General features: G+C 57.0%; 1 protein-coding gene across 8 annotated transcripts in view; it reads right to left on the reverse strand.

The window, feature by feature from the left end:
* Window positions 1-3031: 3031 nt before the first annotated feature.
* The window catches only part of ALPL (alkaline phosphatase, biomineralization associated), a 50513-nt gene continuing 32942 nt past the window's right edge, over window positions 3032-20602 (reverse strand). For 6 of the 8 annotated variants that reach the window (XM_070510762.1, XM_070510763.1, XM_044769940.2 and 3 more), the window contains 10 exons: window positions 18253-18372; window positions 17785-17900; window positions 16406-16580; window positions 15445-15620; window positions 11837-11980; window positions 9837-9906; window positions 7619-7753; window positions 5344-5535; window positions 4713-4832; window positions 3032-3993 (listed from right to left, as the gene is read on the reverse strand). In XM_070510762.1, coding sequence (XP_070366863.1) covers window positions 3728-3993; window positions 4713-4832; window positions 5344-5535; window positions 7619-7753; window positions 9837-9906; window positions 11837-11980; window positions 15445-15620; window positions 16406-16580; window positions 17785-17900; window positions 18253-18372 — 1514 coding nt within the window. In that variant the 3' untranslated portion in view covers window positions 3032-3727. Of the gene's footprint in view, window positions 3994-4712; window positions 4833-5343; window positions 5536-7618; window positions 7754-9836; window positions 9907-11836; window positions 11981-15444; window positions 15621-16405; window positions 16581-17784; window positions 17901-18252; window positions 18479-20602 lie in introns of all 8 variants that reach the window. The other 2 variants (XM_070510768.1, XM_070510767.1) reach the window with 1 other exon arrangement.

Consider the following 20602-nt stretch of genomic DNA (forward strand, 5'->3'; position numbering starts at 1 on the left):
GATCATATGACCATTTCTCACCAATAGAGTATGAGTAGAAGTGATGTGTGTCACTTCCAGGAAGAAGTGATTAAAAGTGGGTAAGCCTTCTCTACTGCAACCCCTCCACTGAGGTGCTGGTCAGATAGAAGTTCTGGTTAGACAGAACATCCAGACGTTAGAGGAGGGCAGAGCCACAAGGTGGAAAGAACCTGGGTCCCAGTCACCTGACCAGAAGCACCAGATGTTTGAGCTAGAAATAGACTCTTATTGTGTTAAGTTCTGGATTTACCTTTAACAAAAGACAGTTATCTGGACAAATAGAAGAGCATTTGTCAGCTCATCTTTGTTCTCGCTCCCTGAGAAAGCATCTGAGGGCAGCAGAAACCCCTGTGCTGTGGGTACTGACTGTCACCCTTAGCTTCCAGTTCCATGGGCGCTGATGGGTGCAGCGGGGACCTCTGCTTTGACTCCTGCCTTGGATTAGGACTCAGAGCCCCCCAACAGTTACAGGAAAGGGTGATGAGTGACCTGAGGGTGCGGGGCTCCAGCCTGGGTGAGGGAGACTCCAGAGCAGTGGGTACCTGAGCATCAATGATCCTTGTTGAAGGACACATCAGCCCACAGCCGGGACTCAGGGCAAGCAGAGCTCCTTGTTCCTAACGGGATCCTAAGTGCTGTGTGTTCAACACTGTGCTGGGCACTCTACATTCAGGTGTAGGAATGGAGCATCAGCAAAGTTAAGGAACTTGCCTGAGGTCACAGAAACAAGAAAGAGATGGAGCAGAGACTTGAACCGTCACCTCTCTGACTCACAGCCGGTCAGTGTATCCCAAAGTTTAACAGATGCTGTTGGTGTGCTCTTTTTATCCTTTGAGCTTTTCATGTTCCAGTGCATTCCTGGGGGTTTTCTCTCAGCCCCTCCAGGGGTGGGTTGGAAGTGCCAGATTTTCCCGGAAGTGGCCCCTAGCCAATGAAAGATGAGAGTGAGAGAATAAATACCCCAGCTCCCTCACCCCAGGGTGGGATCACTCTGAGGTGCATCTTCTGAGCTGGCTCCTGGATGTCCATCGTGGAATTGGGCCCTAGATGCCCATAATGGCAACCGCTTAATAACACATCCTTTACCAGCCCCTTTCTCTTTCCAGTCTCACTTCCCCACTCTCAGCCTGGTACTGTCTGGGTTCCTTCTACATACTACTTGTACTCAAATCTTTGTCTCAGCGTCCGCCTCTGGAAAACCCAACCTGAGACACGAAGTATGGTTTGCACACCTTGAGACATGTAAGTCTATTTCAGGTGGTACTGGCAAACTTTTTTTTTTCTTAAAGATTTGTTTATTTTTTCCTTTTTCTCCCCAAAGCCCCCTGGTACATAGTTGTGTATTTTTAGTTGTGGGTCCTTCTAGTAGTGGCATGTGGGACGCCTCCCCACTGTGGCCTGATGAGTGGTGCCATGTCTGCACCCAGGATTCCAACTGGTGAAACCCTGGGCCCGGGAAGTGGAACGCATGACCTTGACCACTCAGCCATGGGGCCGGCCCCTGGCAAACTTTTAAAAATTGACTTCTTAAATGTGAATTACAGAAGTGATTAAGAAATAATCATACAGAGATATGACGAAAATTGTGAAGATGGTGTGAGAACAATACCTGAAAACACTGCACGGTACAGGTCAAGATGAGGCGCCTCTGTCCTGGCAAGAATGTAGGCATGTGGTTTAATTTGTTATCTCATCATCAGCTTACCTGTGCTTCCCTTTTTGCCAGGACTGCTAGGAAGCTCAGAGAGAAATCTGCTCAGTTGCATTTTCATTCCTGAAGCGTGCCCCACTTCCGACACCCAGTTTATCATCTTTCTGAGTTCACATTTAACTGGCATGTGTTATGAGTCATTAGGACTGGCTGCCTCGGAACCTGGTTGGCAGGAGGTTTGAAATGCATTATGAACAAAAAGGATGTCATTAAGTATAGGAGCTTTGGAATCGGATGGACCTGGATTCAAATCCAAGCTCTACAACTCGGGGAACCTCAGGCGATCACCTCAGGCACTCCTGCCCCCCTGCTTTCCTCATCTGTAAATGTTGATGATGGGGCCTACCTCCCAGTGAGGGTTAAATGAGTGGAATCCCTATAAAGCAGCAAGCACGGAGCTTGGCTGATGGTAAATGATCGATGTTAATTGTTACAATGATGATTATTATCATTATAGGGACTTTCATTCCAACGAGGCAAAAGGAACGAACTTGGGGAACTCCATACATCCCCAAGGTCAGGTGCAATCCTGGCTCCAGCACCCAGGCTTGACAATCAGAAACAGAAAGGTCACAGTCGCCACGCTAGGCTGAAGCTGTGAGGGCAAAGAACATGTCAGGACTGTTCACCATTAAATTCTTTTTTTTTTTTAAAGATTTTATTTTTCCTTTTTCTCCCCAAAGCCCCCCAGTACATAGTTGCGTATTTTTAGTTGTGGGTCCTTCCAGTTGTGGCATGTGGGACGCCGCCTCAGCATGGCTTGATGAGCGGTGCCATGTCTGCGCCCAGGATCCGAACCGGCGAAACCCTGGGCCACCGAAGTGGAGGGCGTGAACTTAACCACACGGCCACGGGGCCGGCCCCCTAAATTCTTAAGACCTAGTACAGTGCCAGCACATACTTGGTGTTTGTTGAGTGAATGAATGAATGAATGAGCAGCTGCAAAGAGCCAGGATATGTAGTTGTTTGTGGGCTCTGTGTAGCAAGGGTGTCACAAGGTCCTTGAAGGCCTTCCTGCTGTGGGTTTCAGGGCACGGGGGCGTTCTTCTAGAAGCCTCACAGCAACCCAGGAGTGGGCTGTTTCTCATCTCACAGATATGAAAACTGAGCTTCGGAGACACTGAGCGATTCGTCCAAAGTCCCCCAGGTAAGGAGTGGTGAGGACCCCAGGCCAGCAGGAGAGCCCTTCCCCCACACCCAACCCCCGCCCCCGCCCTAGCACTCCTGGGCCCTGAGTCCAGTCTTCCCAGAGAAACGAGCTTAGTTCACTGACCGCAAAGACTCAGCTTGGTCCTCAGAAATATTTGGAAAGTTTTATTTAAATGTTTTGTGTTCCCTTTTAACCAACACCAAAAAGAGAAAAAATTTTTTTGCCGTTCCAAACAGGAGAGTCACTTCAGAGAGGAGCTGGCGTGTATGTTCAGAGCCGGGCCAGCCCGGGCCCCCTGGCGTTGGCCGGCTAGTCCCAGCAGTTGACTTCCTGGGAGCCCTGGACGGCCTTGGGATGAGCGAGTGAGCAAACCCCATCCTGAGGAGAAGGACTTGGTCTCCCCTGCAGGTAGGGACATGAGCATGGTGGGGCCAGGTGGTTCCAGAGGAAAGGAGAGGAGAATGGGAGAGTCAGATCCGGAATGTTCCATGGAAGCTCCAGGGCCTCCAAGTCGGAAGAAATATGTTTGCTGGAAAAATAAGATGCTTTGAGAATTTCTGCAGTCTGTACTCTCTGCCTGCCCGAGAGAAGCTACCCTGTTGGCCAAAGGAGCAGCGGGGAGGGGCAGAGGCCAGGAGCTGGTCTGGCCCCGGTGGAGGATTCCGGAGCAGACCGAGGCGGGCAGCAGCCTTTGGTTTCCTGGGTCTCCTTTCCGGCAGCTGCAGGGGCTGTGGAGGCCTCTGCATCCCCGCCCCTCGAGGAGTGGGCTGCTGGGCGGTGGGCCGCGCTGGGAGAGGGAAGCTGGCCATCTGTCACGGGCTGGTGGGTGCCCGGGCCCCAGGCCCTCAGAACAGGATGCCCAGGGGGAGCAGGGCCAGCAGGAGCAGCAGGGGGCCTGGGGAGGGGCTGCCTGCCAAACTGGCAGAGGCGCAGTGGTCGCGGTTGGCACCAATGCAGGCTGCGTAAGCCATCACGTGGGGGATGTAGTTCTGCTCGTGGACGCCGTGCAGCAGGTGCGCCATGGGGCCCTTGGCGAAGACGGCGACGTCCTCCCCACCGTGGGTCTCGTGGCGCAGGGGCACGGCGGACTGCGCCTGGTAGTTGTTGTGAGCTGCGGGCCAGAAGAAACACTTGTTGAGAGCCTGCCAGGGGCCTGGCGCTAGGCGGCAGCTTCCCCGGGCGCCTGCCAGCCTGGCTCGAATGCCCCCAATTTACAGAAGAGGAAACAGTTTCTGTGTGGGGAAGTCATTTTGTGCAAGGCCACAGGATTCAGATCTGAGTCTCTTCTGACACAGAAGCCTGTGATCTCCGCCCCCGGAGGAGAAAGTCAGCCTCATCCGGGCTGATTGGATTAGGAGGGAAGAGGCAACCCAGGAGAGCCTCTTACCACGGCTGCATCATTAGATCTCCAGGGCTACTGGGGACATCAGGAACAAAGGAACATTCAAAGACATAGAATTGGATGAACACACTGGGAAGGCTCGGGTGTTGGAATATTATACAGCCAGTAAAAATGACAGTGTAACATAGCAAGCACTACACGTGCCAGGCTCCACGCCAGGCTCATCAGACCCATTTAGTCCTTCAGGCAACCTTGGCAGGTAGAACTCTTTTATGGAAGAAACTGAAGCTCAGAAAGGTGAGGTTACGTACGTGCCCAAGGACACAGAGCTGCTCAAATGTAGAAGGGGATTCCAACAGAGATTGTTCTGACTCAAGTCCTGGCTATTCCGAGACCCCTGACTTTGACCAGAAGCCTACACTCTGTTCCCAGGCCCATCCCCAGGGGGTGCCCTGTCCCTTTCCAGCCCCGGGTCTCGGCAGTCTCACCATAGTCCACCATGGAGACATTCTCTCGCTCACCGCCCACCACCTTGTAGCCAGGCCCGTTGCCATACAGGATGGCAGTGAACGGCTTCTTGTCCGTGTCGCTCACCATGGGGGCCAGACCTGCACAGGGAGGCATTGGGACAGGGGCCATGTTGGAGGACCAGGAGTACAGTCCCTAGACCCCAGCTTGGCAACCCCTGAATCCCCTTGGAAGGACCCTGAACCACCTCCATGAAGCCACGTTCCAAACCCAGTTTACTTCCAACCAACTATCCCTCAGTTTTTCACTGTGCCCACATCCCTCCCATCTGTCGGTCCGTCCATCCATCCATCCACCCATGCATTCATGCATGCATGCATCCATCCTCTTCTCTCCCCGTCCATGTACCCATCCTCGCTCTCCTTTTTCTATCCATCTGTTGTCCAGGCAGCCACCCACCCATGCACTCACCTCACTCTCCCCCCTCCTCCTGCACTCCCCACTCATCAGTAACTTCTCCTCCCGACCTCATTCTCGTGGAGTCCCACCCGTGCCAGGCTCTGGGCTTGCTGTCTGTCCCCAGCTACACCTGCTCCCAGACGGGCAGACCCTGCGCGTGCCCCGCTGCCACCCCAAAAGAGGCCCACCTACCAAAGATGGAGTTGCCACGGGGAGTGTACCCGCCAAAGGTGAAGACGTGGGAGTGGTCAGCAGTGACGACGGTCAGCGTGTCTTCCTGGGAGGTCATGTTGCCCGCCTGCCCGATTGCCCGGTCCATCTCCACCACCTCATGCAGTGCCTGCTTGGCCTTGCCCTCATGGTGCCCGTGGTCAATCCTGCCTCCTTGGGACACCAAGGCAAAGGGTCGGGTGAGGAGGGGAAGAAGATCAGAACCCACACCGCCGCCGGACAAACCTTTCTGCGATGGGGAACCACCACGTGCCAAGCACCATCCTTGGCGTTTCATGCAGCCGTTCAGGCTTTATAGCGGCTCAGAGAGGGCAAGTCGCTGGGCCAAGGGCCCACGCAAGGAGAGGCAAAGCCGGGATTTAAAGCCGATCCACCAACTGAAATCTTGTGCTCCCTCCACCATCCCACACTGCCCCCAGCACCGCTTCTTCAGCTGCTTGAAGGAGTCCCGACAGACCTCGGAGCGGTAGGCAAGGGAACAACATGGTAGTCTGAGTGCCTACCAGGTGTCAGGCATAACAAGCTGATGTCTTGTGTCCCCTTTGCAACAATCCTGGGCAGCGGTGGGTACAATCGGCCCCAGGCACAGATGGAGCAACTGAGGCCTCCCGTGGGGTGAATTCAGGGGTGACTCTCTCTCAGGCCCCTGTTTTTCCATCTCCACTTTAAACACATCCCTCTGAGCATAAAGGGTGTTGAAAGCCCTTGGTGCCGGGGCAGTGCTCATGGTAGGCTTCCAGAGATGCCTGTCAAAGCCTGAATCCCGTGCACCCCACCCCCAGGGCAAGCGCAGGGGGCCTGGTGTTAAGCCTGGCTTAAAGGTCACAGCTAAGGGCTGCAGGACCTGAGGGAAGGCCTCCCGGCTTCTAACAGTAAGACGTTGCCTGGTGGACACTCCCAGCTCTGAGGGTCCTGAGCCTGGGCGCCTGGGCACCCTCCCTTCCCACTGGCCTGAGCCTCACCACGCTGGCCTGGCAGGCTCGCAGGGTGCGTCCTCCCTTTGTTGTGGCTCTGGGAGCAGTTGGCCTGGCAGGCCCAGTCCTGGCCCGCTCACAAAGAGGACCGCCCCCAGGGAGCTCGTGCTCACCACCACTGGCTCCCGGCTGGGTCTTCGGCATCACAGGCCCGTTCAGGGCCAGGCCGAGACCGCCGTGCTTGAGTGGGAACCCCGGGGTTTGGCAAGAGAGCAGCCAAGCTGGGCTGGCAGCCACTGGCCTCTGGAGGGCGGAGGGGCCTGAGCGCATATGTATGTGTAGTGAGAATGTGTGTGCAAACGTGTGTGTGTGCATGTAGGTCTCATGGAAGACAATGGCTGTCAGAATTTTGGAAGTCTCCGGAAACTTCATCACTTCCTCACACTTCCTCTTGTTATTGACTTAGCTCTTATGTAGTCATAATAACGATATTAATAAACACCGAGGATTTATTCTCTCCTGGACCCTGTCCCAAGTACTGTATGTCTCCGAATGCGATGGATGATAATAACCCTCCTAGGACAGGGGGACTATTTTTGGCGTCGTTTCACAGGAACGTACAGGTAGAGGTCATCCCGCCAGGGGATGGCAGCATCAGGACCAGGACCCAAGAGTCTGATTCCAGGGCTCACAACAGCTCAGGGAAACCCTGTGAACGTCGGCACACAGCACTGCCGACTCCTGAAGGTTCCGGCTCTCCCAACCTGGGGGGCTCCAGGATCCCCAGGGCCTGCTCTGGGCCTTCTCTCGGGGTAAGGACTCGTGGATCTGACCTCGGCCCCACACGTGCCTATAACAGCAGCTGTGTGCTGTTAAGCTGCAAGGGCTCCCGCCGGCCAGTGGGCATCGGCAGAGGAGGATGCTGGGCCTGCGTCCTTGAGCCCAGGCAGGCGCCTGCTCAGAGTGCGTATGTCTACTGGGGCCTGTTGATTTGTCTCTCGGGAGGAGTCAAGCTGAGGGGGCTGCATGCCCCTCCAGAGCCAGGTCTCAGGGAGGGACCCCAGAAAGACAGAATGCCACCTCCACTCTCAGGAAGACTTCCTGGACCAGTAAGCCTGCCGCGGCGTCCCCATGCCCAGGGGAGAAGAGCTTGTGAGGCTGGGAGCTTCAAACCATCCACAACCCCCCTCCCCAAAGGAATTTCCCCCACACCCACAAACTGGACGGTTCTCTTTGAGAGCTGGACCGCCCATCCCTGACCCAGGGCTCTGTATCTGGACGTTCCCGGGGAAGCTGCCCTGCGGCCGGGCCTGGGCGCCCACCTTCCACCAGCAGGAAGAAGCCTTTGGGGTTCTTGCTCAGGATCTTGATGGCCATCTCCACCATCTCGGAGAGCGAGGGGTCAGTCACATTGTTCCTGTTCAGCTCGTACTGCATGTCCCCCGGCTCAAAGAGACCTGAGGAGGACACAAGGAGGGTGTGGATGGCAGGAGCTCAGGACCCTGCCAGGCGGACCCCTCTGCCCGAGGAAGGTGGGGTGTCTCGGGGAACCACAGGCAACTTGGGGGTAGAGTTGGGGAGGGAGGTTCATCGGGATGGCTCCAGTGGCGCGAATGCTGCCAGGGGCTGAGGTGGCGCTGCCTCCTTTAGTCTTCAGAGCCACACCATGGGGAGGGGGCCCATGTCCACTTTACAGAGAAGGAGACTGAGGCTCAAGTGGTCAGTAACTCGCTACTTTCAGCTGCTAAGAGGCAGATCTGGGATTCAAATCCACCAGACCAGCCCCAGACTGAAGGGCCCTGGACACGGCACCGTGGCCCTCGGGCAGAGGACTGTCCCGGACTCGATGGGGCAGCTTGGGTGTGTATTTAAAGGCCAGGTTTGAAGGGCACAGTGTCCTGTGCAGTGGAACAGCCAAAGGTTTGGGGTCACTGTCCCTCTGTTCACTGAGCTGGGTTTTCCGCCTCGTGAAATAAGGAGAGGGATCCATTCCTTGCCTACGTCACAAGGTTCTACATGTACCAAGCTGGTGTTTCCAGTCCTGGATTCCTTCCAGAACACCCTGCCCCTTCCCTGAGTGTGTGCACAGCCAAACAAGAGCTCCAATTACCAAGTGCTCACTCGGTGCCGCGTGTCGTTCTAAGGGCTTTGGAAGCACGTAGGCGCCAGCCTCCAAGATGGCGCCCACGGGCCCTGCCTCCTGGAATCCACACCCTTGTGTGTCTCCTCCCACACCGACTGGTACTAGCCTGTGCATCCAACAGAACACTGCAGAAATGACGGCGTGTGACTTCCAGGCCAGGGCATGAGACACCGCGGCTTCTGCCTTGCCTGCTCTTGGATTTCTGGAGAAGCCAGCCGCCATGTTGTGAGGACCCCCCAAGCAGATCTTTGGAGAGATGCATGTGGCAAGGGACCGAGGCCTCCTGCCAATAGCTGCACCAGCTTAGTAGCCATATGACTGAGCCATCTTGGAAGGCACAGCACCAAGACTGCAACCTCATGAGAGACCCAGCTACGCCCTCCCAACTGCCTGACCCAAAGAAACCGTGCGAAGTAATAAATGTTTACTCTTGTTTTAAGATGTTATGTTTTGGGTTAATTTGTTAGGCAGCAACGGATAACTTTTCCAATGCATTAGCTCATTGAATCCTCATGACGACCCTGCGGTAGGCCCTACCATTATCCCGTTTTATAGAAGAGTCTTTATTCTACTTTATAGAAGAGCAATCTCTGAGGCACAGAGAAGAGAAGCCACTTGCCCAAGGTTGCACAGCTCATAGAGGATAAGACCAGGATTTGAACACAACACTCCAGCTCTAAGACCTGTGAGCGGAGCTGTCATGCTACATGGGTGCATGCATAGCGCTACACAGCCTGTGTGTAGTGTAGGGTTTGTGTCGTGTGACCCAGGCAAGCAGAGGGCTGTGTGTGTGTGTCCGAGGGACCCTCCAGGCACTCGTCTCTGAGCCCATAATCTCCAAGGACACACCCAGGACCTGGGGCTGTGCTCCTTAGGAAAGGGCTGTGGAGATTTTGCCACCACTTGCTGGGTACGACAGCCAGAGGGGAGAGAGGACCCAGATGTCTGCATGACGGTGCTCAGGGTCTCATTCCACCTAGCCCGGAGCCGCCCCTGGGCCCTGCACCTGCTCCCCACTCTCTGGGGGCAACCCCCAGTCAAGATGAGCAGACACAACTTGGTTGCCTTCGGTCCTGGCCACACAGCAGAGCTGGCTCCAGGTTCCCCGCCCCACAGCCTGGGATGTTTAAACCCCAGCTCCAGCCAGACTAGTGGCCGCTCTGGGCCACAGCTCTAATCAGCTGTGTGGCATGCCATAGGTCGCTTCCCCTCTCTGAGCTGCTGTTTCCCTTTGTGCTCAATGGAGCTATTCACCTTGCACAGCCAACAGATTTCAGGCCTAATTCTATGAACCAGGACCCCTTCCTCACCCGTCCCAGGTCCTGGAGCCTAAGAGCAAAGCCCCTAAGCAGGGGGGCAGGCTGGGGCCTCGTCCCCAGGTGCTGGACTCCACTCACCCAAGAGGTAATCCACGGTGTAGGGGTCCAGGGTCAGGAGTTCGGTCCGGTTCCAGATGTAGTGAGAGTGCTAGGAGGAAGGGCCTGGGTCAGCCGGGCAGGGGCCGGGGGAGTCGAAAGGACTGAGCCAGCTGGTCTCAGAGTCTGGGGCATGTATGTTTCCTTCAGTCATTTAACAATCCCCCCCGAGGACCAACCATTCCTGCCCTTAAGAAATGGCAAATAAGTCAGCAATTCTAACCCAGGGGATGAGAATTCTGAGAGACCAGGGGACGCTGTGAGCCCAGAGGCAGGATCAGGGAGGGCTTCCTGGTGGAGGTGATGTCCTAATGGGTCCCTGGAGGACAAGGAGGACTTATCAGCCTGGGGTCAGGGAGTAGAGTTCCAAGCAGAGGGGAGGGATCATGAGGCCAAGAAGAGGAAGGCCCAGGTCATAAGGGGCCTTGAGTGCCCTCCGAGGGGTATGGATTGTGTGTATTCTGGGGTCTGTGGAGGGCCACAGAGGAAGCAAAGGCCTAGCTCTGCCCTGGGGACCCCATCTAAGGGGCGATAAAGGAAGTGCTGTTCCCCTAGGCCTCAGAGGCCACAGGAAGAGGGGGGCCAGCTTGCCTGGAGATGGTACCACTCAGGGCCTGGACTGGGGGTCCTGCACTGCCAGGAATCAGCTGTGTGTCCTTAGGAGAGCCCCCTGCCTTCTCTGGGCAATGGTATTGGGATCAGTGGTTTTCAAACTTCAGGGGCTATTGGAGGGAGGCTGAGAAGGCTAAGAAAGTGGGGCTCCGGGCACCCCTCACCGCTTCCCTGAGACGGCCTTCCTGTGTAATCTCAATGACCCTCACATCAACCCTGCAAGGTAGGTACTGTTATCCCCATTTTACAGATGAGGACACTGAGACACACAAATGACATGGCTATTAAGTGGTAAACGTGAAACTGACTCTAGAACTCACTCTATCTTAGACCCCACAGTGATACCCCATCTGGTCCAGTGGTATGGGCTCTCTCCCTCTGGGGTCTAGACTGAGCTCGTGGGTAAGCACCCTGCCTGGGCAAGAAGGATTAAGCTCTGGTCCCACGTTCCAGGGAGAGAAACTGAGGCTGGGAGGCGAGGTGTCTCTCCGGCTTGGGCCAGGAAGGGGCTCTGGCCCAGCTTGAGCTGACTCAGAAGGAATGGAAAAGCTTGCTTCCCAGATGCTCAGCTCCCCCCATCCCACCCCTGTGGGGGCCATTCCCCAGCCTCCACCCCCACCTCGCTCTTAGCCCAGCCCCTCCCCGGAGGCCAGTCCTGGAACCCTCTGAAACCCAACCCCAGAGTGACATCAAAGTGGCTGCCAGGCTGCTCCCCACTGTCTTCAGCCTGACCACAGTCATTTCCAGACGCAGCTGCCCCAGGCCAAGCACAGATGTGAAGGGCAGAGCCGCCCCAGGGAGCCAGCCCTCGGGCCTTCCCACGCTGCAGCCTCCCTTCCCAGCACGTGCCCTCGTGGCTCGGCCAGCTCGCTGTGAGGGCTTCCTCAGCCCTGGCTCGCACACTCCCCTGCTGCCTCCCTGCCTGCAAGATCCTCCTCTCCTCAGGGCTTCTCGGCCCCTCCCTTGGTGATCTGTCCCCTCTGGGTTCCCGTAGGTCCCCGGCTTCCTGCCACCCAGGCACACAGTGGTCCACATTTCCCTGACCGTCTGCTTCATCCTTTGGACCTCACACCCAGCCAGGGGCCCTGCACACAGTGGGGGCTTAGTGGACTGAACGTCCATGCAGGCTGTTCCTTTGCACACCTCCTCCCTACTGCCTAGCTCTCTCGAGTGCCCTCCCTTGAAGGAAGGAATTGATTGATCACGTACAATGTGCCATTCACTTATCTGTTAGACCCTTTGAGCCCATTGAGGTAAGAATCATGACCCCATTTTACAGAGAAGAGAACGGATTCACAGAGGGCTCATGCAGCCCCACCCAACTGCAGGCCACCCCTGCAACCCTCGGGTCCCGGACCACAAAGGGCTACCTTGTGCCTGGGTTTGAAGCTCTTCCAGATGTCGATGAGGTTCAGGCCATCCAGTCTCGTGCCCTTGGCCTTCTCGTCCATCTCATACTCCACGTCGGTTCTATTCTTGGGGAACATGTACTTCCGGCCGCCCCCCATGATCACCTGAAGGGGACAGGAGCCATTAGCACCTGGGAGGTTCTGAGACCTCCAGAAGCCTCCGTGGCCCCACCTGGAGAGCTGGGCACCTGTTGGCCCCACGGATGGTGTGGATGCTTCTCGAGCTCAGCAAGTCCTGGGTTCAGACCACGCTGCCCACCCTGAGCCTTCACTTTTCCAGTTGAAGGAGATAAAATCGTGAATCTCTGGGGACTGTGGTTTGGGGCTTCTGGGTAAAATACTGAAGCTACTGATAACCTCCTTTCCCTGGCTTTCAAGAAGGCTCACACATAAGCCCCGCTGTGCGAGAACAATACCATCCATAGAGCACTCACCGTGCCAGGCACCAAGCACTTCGGGTCCACATCTTAGTCAACTTCACACCAAGGCTGCAGGGGAAACTGTGTCCCCATTTTCCAGATAAAGAATTGGGCACAGAAAAGTGATTTCCTTCCCCCAAGGCCACACAGCCAGTAAGGGACAGAGCAAGGACTCGAACCCGAGGCTTCTCTCGCCCGGCCCCAGGGCCCTGCCTCATCCCTCTGTGGAGCCGGGGACGGGGACTCCGAAAGCCTGCGCTCCCCAGTGAGCGGCAGTGCCCGCAGGCGTGGGGCCCCAGCCAGGAGGTCTTCGGGGCAGCCCCGCTGGGACCCGGGCACACAGTGGCCGGTGCTCGTCTGTGCAGTTCCTGCCAGACTAATTTTAGCCACCGTGGCTGGCGTGCGCGGGCGGATGGACGCGGGGTTGTTTGTTTTCCTTGGGAGCCCATGTTTGAAGTCCTGACTATTTTTAAAATGGGGCCAAGAGCATAACAGCCGCCGCCTGCGGTGACCACCACACTGGTGTCCTCCTGTCACCACAGGCGTCAGGCCAGGCTGCCGCCCCTGGCAGACACGACACCTTGGGAGAGCAGAGCCCAGCTACGGCTGACCTCAGGTCCACCAGCCCAGGCCTGGCGTGTGCTCGGTTCCCTTCGCTACCTTCCACCCCATTTCCCTCCTGAGAACCAGGTTCTGTGGGGCGTCCAGGCCGCTGGCCGAGGGGCCCAGGACCAGTCTACAGCATGGGGAACTGCAAAGGGCACGGATTCTAAAGTCAGACTTGGGTCTGAGTCCTGACTCTATCGCTTATTGCCCACGGGCCTGTCACTTAACCTCTCTGAGCCCGTTTCCTTAGATATAAAATGGAACTAACAGCAGCCCCAGGACTGTCACAGGAGGAAAGGCAGCGACGCAGTGTAGTCCCAGCATCAGGGGCAGGGCGGGCTCCGGCGGAAGGTATTGTGCCCGCCAGGAGTAGTGGAGGTCAAAGGGTATCCACGGAGGCCCGGTCCCCACTGCCAGCCCCAGCCAGGAGCTCTGGGGGCGGGGCAGCCAGGGAGAGGAAGAAGGAGAAGGGGACCCCAGGTCACTGGCCCCTTGCCCTGCCCCATTGTTCCCACAGAACCTGACCCCTTGGCGTTTTCCGAGTGGAAAATGAAGCCCCCAATCTTCTTGCCTGGAGCCTCATCATTTCCAGCCTCAGCAGGGACTTCACACGCTCATTAAACTCCCAAATAACAGACTTGCTGTTTGGCTTTGGGGTTTGGGTTTGTGTCTTTCTTTTTTTTAGCAAAAGATATTTATTTTCAGGGCGGACACCAGGATTTTTGTTTCATGTACAGCCTGGGGGCTGGGGGGCTTGGGAGTTCTGGTGTAGGGGTGATGCAGGCGCAGATGGGAGAGGAAGGGACAAGCACGGGAGAGGAGGGAGGGGCAGCCCTCACGTGCGCCCTACCGCCCTGCTCACGCCCCAGCTCATCCCCCAGGGCCCCCTCGGCCCCCTCACCCCCGCCACCGGAGAAGTCTGCCCTAAGCGCCGGGCCCCCCTCGGGTGTTCCTGCCAAGGCTCTGAAGAGCGGCCCCGTAATTACACCCTGAGCTTGTACAACAAATGTTCTCACATCCACGACCTCATCTCGGCCTCCAGCGGCCCTGGGAGGGGGCAGGTGGGACTCTGTTCTTGGTGCACAGGTGGGGAAACTGAGGCTCTGGGAGGGGAAGTGACTTGTCCCAGGACACATGTCAGGCCAGGGTGAAGTCAGGACGGTGGATTGCGTCCGACGCACGTCCACTAGGAGAGGTCCACAGGACGCTTTGTCCCGAAAGGGGCGCTCAATCCACTGCTCGGAAAAGGGACATCATGAGCTGGCAGAAGGGCTGGGTGGCACTCGGAAACTGGGGGAGATTGCACAGGGGGCAGAGGGCGGGTCTGCGAGCCAGCGAGTTTATCTGGTGGGGGTAGACACAGAGGTGTGTGGTAGATGCGACCTGGGGGCTTTCTCTGAGCCTCCCTGAACCCCCATTCTAGGCTCACGGGGTCAAAGTCCCCTTGCTCCTCGCCAGCCCCAGCAGTAGGTAACGAGAGCCTGAAAGAGAAACAAGCCAGCGGTTCTCATGTGAGATAGAGTAGGGACCCACCTGAGCACCAGGTGGACGACGTCTGGGGTGCACAGACACACCTGCACACAGCAACCTCTTCAATATGTCGAAGCTTGTGTTTTGGGGCAGGGACAGGCGGCTCATTCATAAACGCTGCCACTTTCTGAGCACTTCCTAGGTGCCAGGCCCCAAGCTACACTCTACAGGGATTATTTTATTTAGATCTTGCAATGGGCTTATGAGGTAGGTACATTTCACAAAGGGTTGTAAAAGGGAAGGCTCAGAGAGGTTAATTAACTGGCCCAAGGGCACACAGCTAGCCACCAGCAGGACAAGGATTGGAACTCAAGGTTTTTTGTTTATTTTTTGGTGAGGAAGATTGGCCCTGAGCTAACATCTGTTGTCAGTCTTCCTCTTTTTGCTGGAGGCAGACTGTCACTGAGCTAACATCTGTGCCCACCTTCCTCTATTTTGTACGGGGGACACCACCACAGCATGGCTTGATGAGCAGTGTGTGGGTCTGCACCTGGGATTCAAACCTGTGAACCCTGGGCCACCAAAGCGGAGCACGTGAACTCAACCACTACTACCGGGCCAGCCCCCCGAACCCAGGTTTTAGAATGAGACCTTGCGCTAACCACTGCCCACACCACATTTTCTCTGGGCCTGCCGGTGGAGTCCGGAGTCCCACATCTGTGCACGCGGGATTTGCAGGGTAGGCAGTCCCCTCAGATGGACTGTGTCACCCGCTCCTCCCCGTGTTGGGGGCGTGCAGCGCCAGGTCCCACTCTACAGAATAAGCCCTGGGCGCCTGCTTCTTGGGGTGCGGTGGGGGCCGCATCAGGGTTTATGCCCCAGCTTGCCACAGAAATCCTCCCGGGCCTCCCGGCCCCGACCGCAAATCCCCTAATGGGCTGGGAGCCCTCCCAGGTGTGAGGGGAGCCAGGCCAGCGGCTCTTCCCGGGCCAGCCTGGGCCTGCCACCTCAGGCCCCCAGAGCCCCAGCTCTCAAGCCCGTGCGTCCTTGCTCTGGCCGCCCCCCCGCACTCGCCTCGATGTCCTTGATGTTGTGCATGAGCTGGTAGGCAATGTCCTTGCAGCCCTGGCTCAGAGCCTCCGAGGGCATCTCGTTGTCCGAGTACCAGTCCCGGTCGGCAGAGTGGGCGTAGGCGGCACTGGGGGTGGCGTGGTTCACTCGCGTGGTGGTCACAATGCCCACGGATTTCCCTGGGGTGTGGGAGGGAGGGGTTGGCTTCGTCTGGAGATGGGGGTGTCCAAGCTGTCTTCTCCCTCCTCCTAGCTAAATTCTGGCCTCTGGTCAGTGCCACTGACTGCTTGGGCCTCAGTCTCCCCATCAGTACTAAAGCGGGGGATGGGGGCTTCCAAATATCCTGGCAGCTCAGACGCTCTGCCTCTGTGACCCGCCCCACTCCTGAGGGCCCTGAGCTGTGAGCCCCTGGGCTGGGGCCCTCCCTTCCATCAAGGACACAGCAGAGCCTCACCCATGCAGGACACCCCCTCGGGGCCCTGCAAGAACACAGGGACCCCTCCTAAGGGCTCTCAGACGGAGCCTGGTTCTGTCACCTGCATCAGCCAGCCTCACACCCTGACTCTAAGTCCCCGGGGGCATTGGCCAGGGCCTCCCAACTCCAAAGAGGCAGGGAGAAGGAGCAGACGTTTCCCAATCTCCCATGGGGCTGGCGCTGGGCTGGGCCCCTTACCATTCTTCACACCAAACCTATGAGGGGGCTGTGTTCTCATGCCCATTTTATAGTCAAAGAGACTCTGGAAAATGAGCTTGGACCTGAAGCCACATCTAAGTCACCCCCGAACCACTAGCCTTCCCTGTCATGGAGGGGAGTCCATGAACATTTCAGACTCCCGGAACACCAGGGCTGGAAGAGCCCCACAGGGCATCTTTTTCTACTCTCTCAGCATCACACAGTTGGAACGACTGAGGCCCAGGGAGGTCACAGCACTGGGCCCCATTCCCCACCACGACCCCCACTCACCAGCCTCCTTGGCCCAGTGCAGGATGGAGGTGACCTCGTTCCCCTGAGTCGTGTTGCACTGGGTGCGCTGGGTCGCTGCGCTCACCCCAACAGTGCCCTCGTTAGCCTTCACCCCACACAAGTAGGCAGTGGCGGTGCCTGCGCTGTCAGGGACCTGAGCGTTGGTGTTGTATGTCTGCAGGTGGAAAAGGAGGGTCGGGGATGGCCAGGCCTTGGTCCACCCTGCTGCCCCCAAGCCATCCCCACTCGCACCATGGGGCCTGGGGCATGAGGGAGACAGAGAGGCCTCCCGCAGCCTTGGCTGAGCCCTGCTACCCACCGAGGTCCCCCCAGAGCCACAGGAGCGCCCAGCTGCCTGCTTCCCGCCCCTACTCCTTGTGCCCTGGCAGCCAGGGCAGCGGGAAGGGGTGGGAAGGCAACTCGGAGACATATGGAGATATTCCAACAAGGAGTGGGGGCTGGGTCAGCTCGGGCCTCTCTCTCGGTCTGGGGCTGCAGGCGCCAGCAAGGGGAAGGGAGGTGGGTGAGCCCTGGGGAAGGGAGAGGGAGGGCAGGTCTTGAAGGAGGCCAGGGGTGGGGGGCTGGGGGAAAGGGAGGGAAAGTGAGGGAGAGACAGGACCTAGAATGGAGAAATAGGGAAGGGGCCCTCCCACGCCCTCCCATGCAGATCTCTGGTAGAAGCCCCGAAACTGTTTGCCTGTCTCCGTTCCCCACCAGCCTCAGAGATCCCTGAAGGCACAGAAAACATTACAATCCCTGCTATTCCGCTAGAAGTGGCCTGAGCCTGACCTGGAGTGTCCAGTGGGTCTTTATCACAGAACATCACTACCACCACCAACTACCACCCCAGTAACAACAGCCACGCTTTCCATCAGTAGTCTAGTTAACTTCCCGAACCATCCTGGGAGAGAACGGAGGCAGCAGAATCACGTGCAAAAGAGTAGACACTGCATGATCGCATTTATATCAAGTACAAAAGCAGGAACAGCTAATCCATGGTGGGTGGGGAGGGGAATAGGGACTGGAGGGAGCTCGAGGGGACCTCAGGCTGCTGTCATGTTCAGTTTCTGAAACTGGATGCTGGTTATACAGACATGCAGTCTGTGAAAATTCAAGCTGTACGCCAGTGTACTTTTCTCTATGTATGTCATCCTTCGATAGATTTTTAAATCAATGAGCTAAAACCTTCCATATAAAGTCCTAGGAAGTAGCTGCTGCTGTCCTCATTTCACAGTGGGGACACGGAGACCTCAGGAGGGCCGAGCACCTTGCCAGCAGCATGGAGAGATCTAGCGGACGCCTTCCCTCTGCCCATCCCTCCGTGCTGACAAGCTGAGCGGTGGGAGGCTGGGCCCGGTGGGTGCGGGGCCGGAGCTCACCTTGGAGAGGGCCACGAAGGGGAACTTGTCCATCTCCAGCCTGCTCTCCTCCCCAGGGCTGTTGTGGAGCTGGCCCTTGAGGATGCGGGCGGCCGTCACCGTGGAGACGCCCATCCCTGCAGTGGGGGTGGGAGGCCTCAGTCTCTCTGGCTCCCGGCCTCTCCAGTCAGGCCTCTGGGGCACCCATAGCTCTCTAGCTGGATGCCAAAGTGGGCTGGGCAGTGGCCACCAGAGCATGGCTCTACAAATGTGACCCCGGGCGGCCCCTCTCTCCCTTCCCTTCCCAGACCCTCAGGGGAGCACCTGGCAGAGCAGATCTCTTAGGTCCACAGCCTGGCCCCCCATCCTCTTCAACATGCCCCCCAGGGCCCTAGCCTCTTCAACACAACCCCCTTCGCCTTCACCTGGCCCCCTGGGCCGCTGTCTAGGTGCCCCCATGCACCCCCGCCTTGGTGCCCCAGGCCTCACCATCTCCCAGGAACATGATGACATTCTTGGCCACGTTGGTGTTGAGCTTCTGAAGTCTCAGGGCATTTTGTAGGGTCTGCTGAGCTTGAGCTCTCCAGTACTTGGGATCTTTCTCTTTCTCTGTACAGAGAGGCAGAGTTACTCAGCAGGGGGTGGGGGCAGCTTCCCATCCTCAGACGTTACAGATACCCCGACTCCTCACGCCTGAGGGCGGGGCTGCCTGGACCTGGGGAGAGAGCCACAGCAGCCCATCTCAGACAGCCCTCGTGTAGTTTGTAAACACATACCAGTCCAATCCTCCAAACAAGCCTATGGATCCTGGGTTTCTCCCCACATCTCAGACTGAAGAAACCAAGGCTCAGAGATCCCAAGCAACTCCCCCAAGGCCACACAGCTCTGGCAGAGCTGGGCGTCACTCCAAAGCCCACGCTCTTTCCTTCCACCCAGTAGAGAGACATTCTGCTAAGGCAGCAAGTGAATTGTGCTCACACAATGAGGAGGGTAATGTTTAACCTATTCAAGGGAACAAACGCCTTCCAACTGCAGGACTCCCCGGACGGGCCAGCAATTACAAACTCGGCTCGGCTTATTCATCAAAGTAGGTTCAGCAGGAACCTGACTTAGCGACAGCATTAACAGCAGGGCTGGAAAGCAAGAGTTGCCTTTTGTTTAAGGTGTCAAACTTCTGGGGCAACTCAGGCCCCCGGTGCCTTTCAGGACAGCCGCGGGTAAAGAGCACAGCTCCTTTTTCTCCCACATGCACGGCTTCCAGGCAACTGCCAAGGCTTCACACACAGCAGAAGCTCCCTCACCTCCCAACAGGCTCATAGGGTGGCTACCATTATTTTCCCCACACTGGGAAATGAAGAAACTGAGGGTTGCGAGATCAGAGACGAAGAGGGGCAGGAAACCCTCATGTCTCTCTGGCTGCTCCTGCCTTGGGCGGGCAGCGTGGGGGAGGGGACAGAGGGAAGTGGTTCTCTATCTCAAATCTTGGCCCAACCACATCCCACACCCCTCCCCCAAGAGGCCTCCCCTTGCATCACCCCCACCCCAACTTCCTAGCCCCATACCCTGGCAGCCCCCAGTGCCACCTCTTTCTTCTGAAGGTGTCTACTGAGCTTCCCGATTTCAGGCCCCACAGGCAGAGTCCCCAGCTGGAGTCTGGAGAACCTTGGCCCTCCATGCAGCTGTGTGCCTTTAAGAAAGTTCCTTCCACTCCAGTTTCTGCCCCAGGAAAATGGGAGAACATAGCTACCAACAGGCAGTTTCAGGATTCGAGGAGATAAAGCCTGGGCAAGTGCCCTGGGCCAGTGGGTTTGATCAGGGACCCCACTGGCTCTGGGCTGGGTGCCCTCTGGGTGGTGGTGAACTTCTACCCATCTCGACCATCTACAAACTGCCCCCCACCCCTGGGCTGGGCTGACAGCAGCTGCCCTGCACCTGTCGCTCCTTCTCGACACGAGCTCTGATCCCAGTTTGCCAGGTTCCTTGTCGTTTGTTCCCTGAGAGATTGGTGGTCTGGCAGGGACGGAGCCCTTGTCTTATTCACCAGAGTCATCCCGGGGCCTGAGAAGGGTTTAGTGGCTGTCAAGCTGACTCCGTTGTCAGAGGACTGCTTTAAGCGCTGACAGTTTTGGAAAACTGGGTATCAGAAGGCCATTGTTTTTCGAGACCATTGTATGACACTCACAAATGCTGGTGACAACGAGCTACGTAAAGAGTGCTAGTGAGTAGGCACTGCAGGGTTCTGTTTGTATGAAGTTCAAAACAAGCAAAACTCATCTATCGTGGCAGGAATAACCCTAGTCACTTCCTTTGGCTTGGTAGGGTGTTGGCTGGAGGGGCACAGGAAAGCCCGTGGTGTCCCCTGACTGGAAATGTTCTGTCTTGATCTGGGTGGTGGCTACATGGGTGACCCCAAGGATACACGCCAAAAGGCATCATGGGATTGCAGAGGGAACAACAACGTGGGGATCTAGAAGCTCAGGTTCCTCCCGCAGCTCTGCTACTGACTTACTGTGAGGACTGGCCCTCCTTTATATGCACCCCAATTTCCTCATCTGTTGAAATTTCTTCTTCCTGGGAGCATCCACTAGACAGATGGAGGAATTAACACTCAGGGAGGGCAAGCGGGGACTTCCAGCCACATAATGGATCGAGCCAAAGACCGCCACCCTCCCAGAAAAGATACCAAAATGCTGAAAAAATAAACAATCAAGAAGAGTACATAAGGTGCTGGCCCCGTGGCCGAGTGGTTAGGTTTGCGCTTCACTTCGGCAGCCCAGGGTTTCGCTGGTTCGGATCCTGGGCACAGCCACGGCACCGCTCATCAGGCCATGCTGAGGCA

This window comes from Equus asinus, chromosome 5 (genome assembly GCF_041296235.1).
Source record: "Equus asinus isolate D_3611 breed Donkey chromosome 5, EquAss-T2T_v2, whole genome shotgun sequence".
NCBI classification, from domain to species: domain Eukaryota; kingdom Metazoa; phylum Chordata; class Mammalia; order Perissodactyla; family Equidae; genus Equus; species Equus asinus.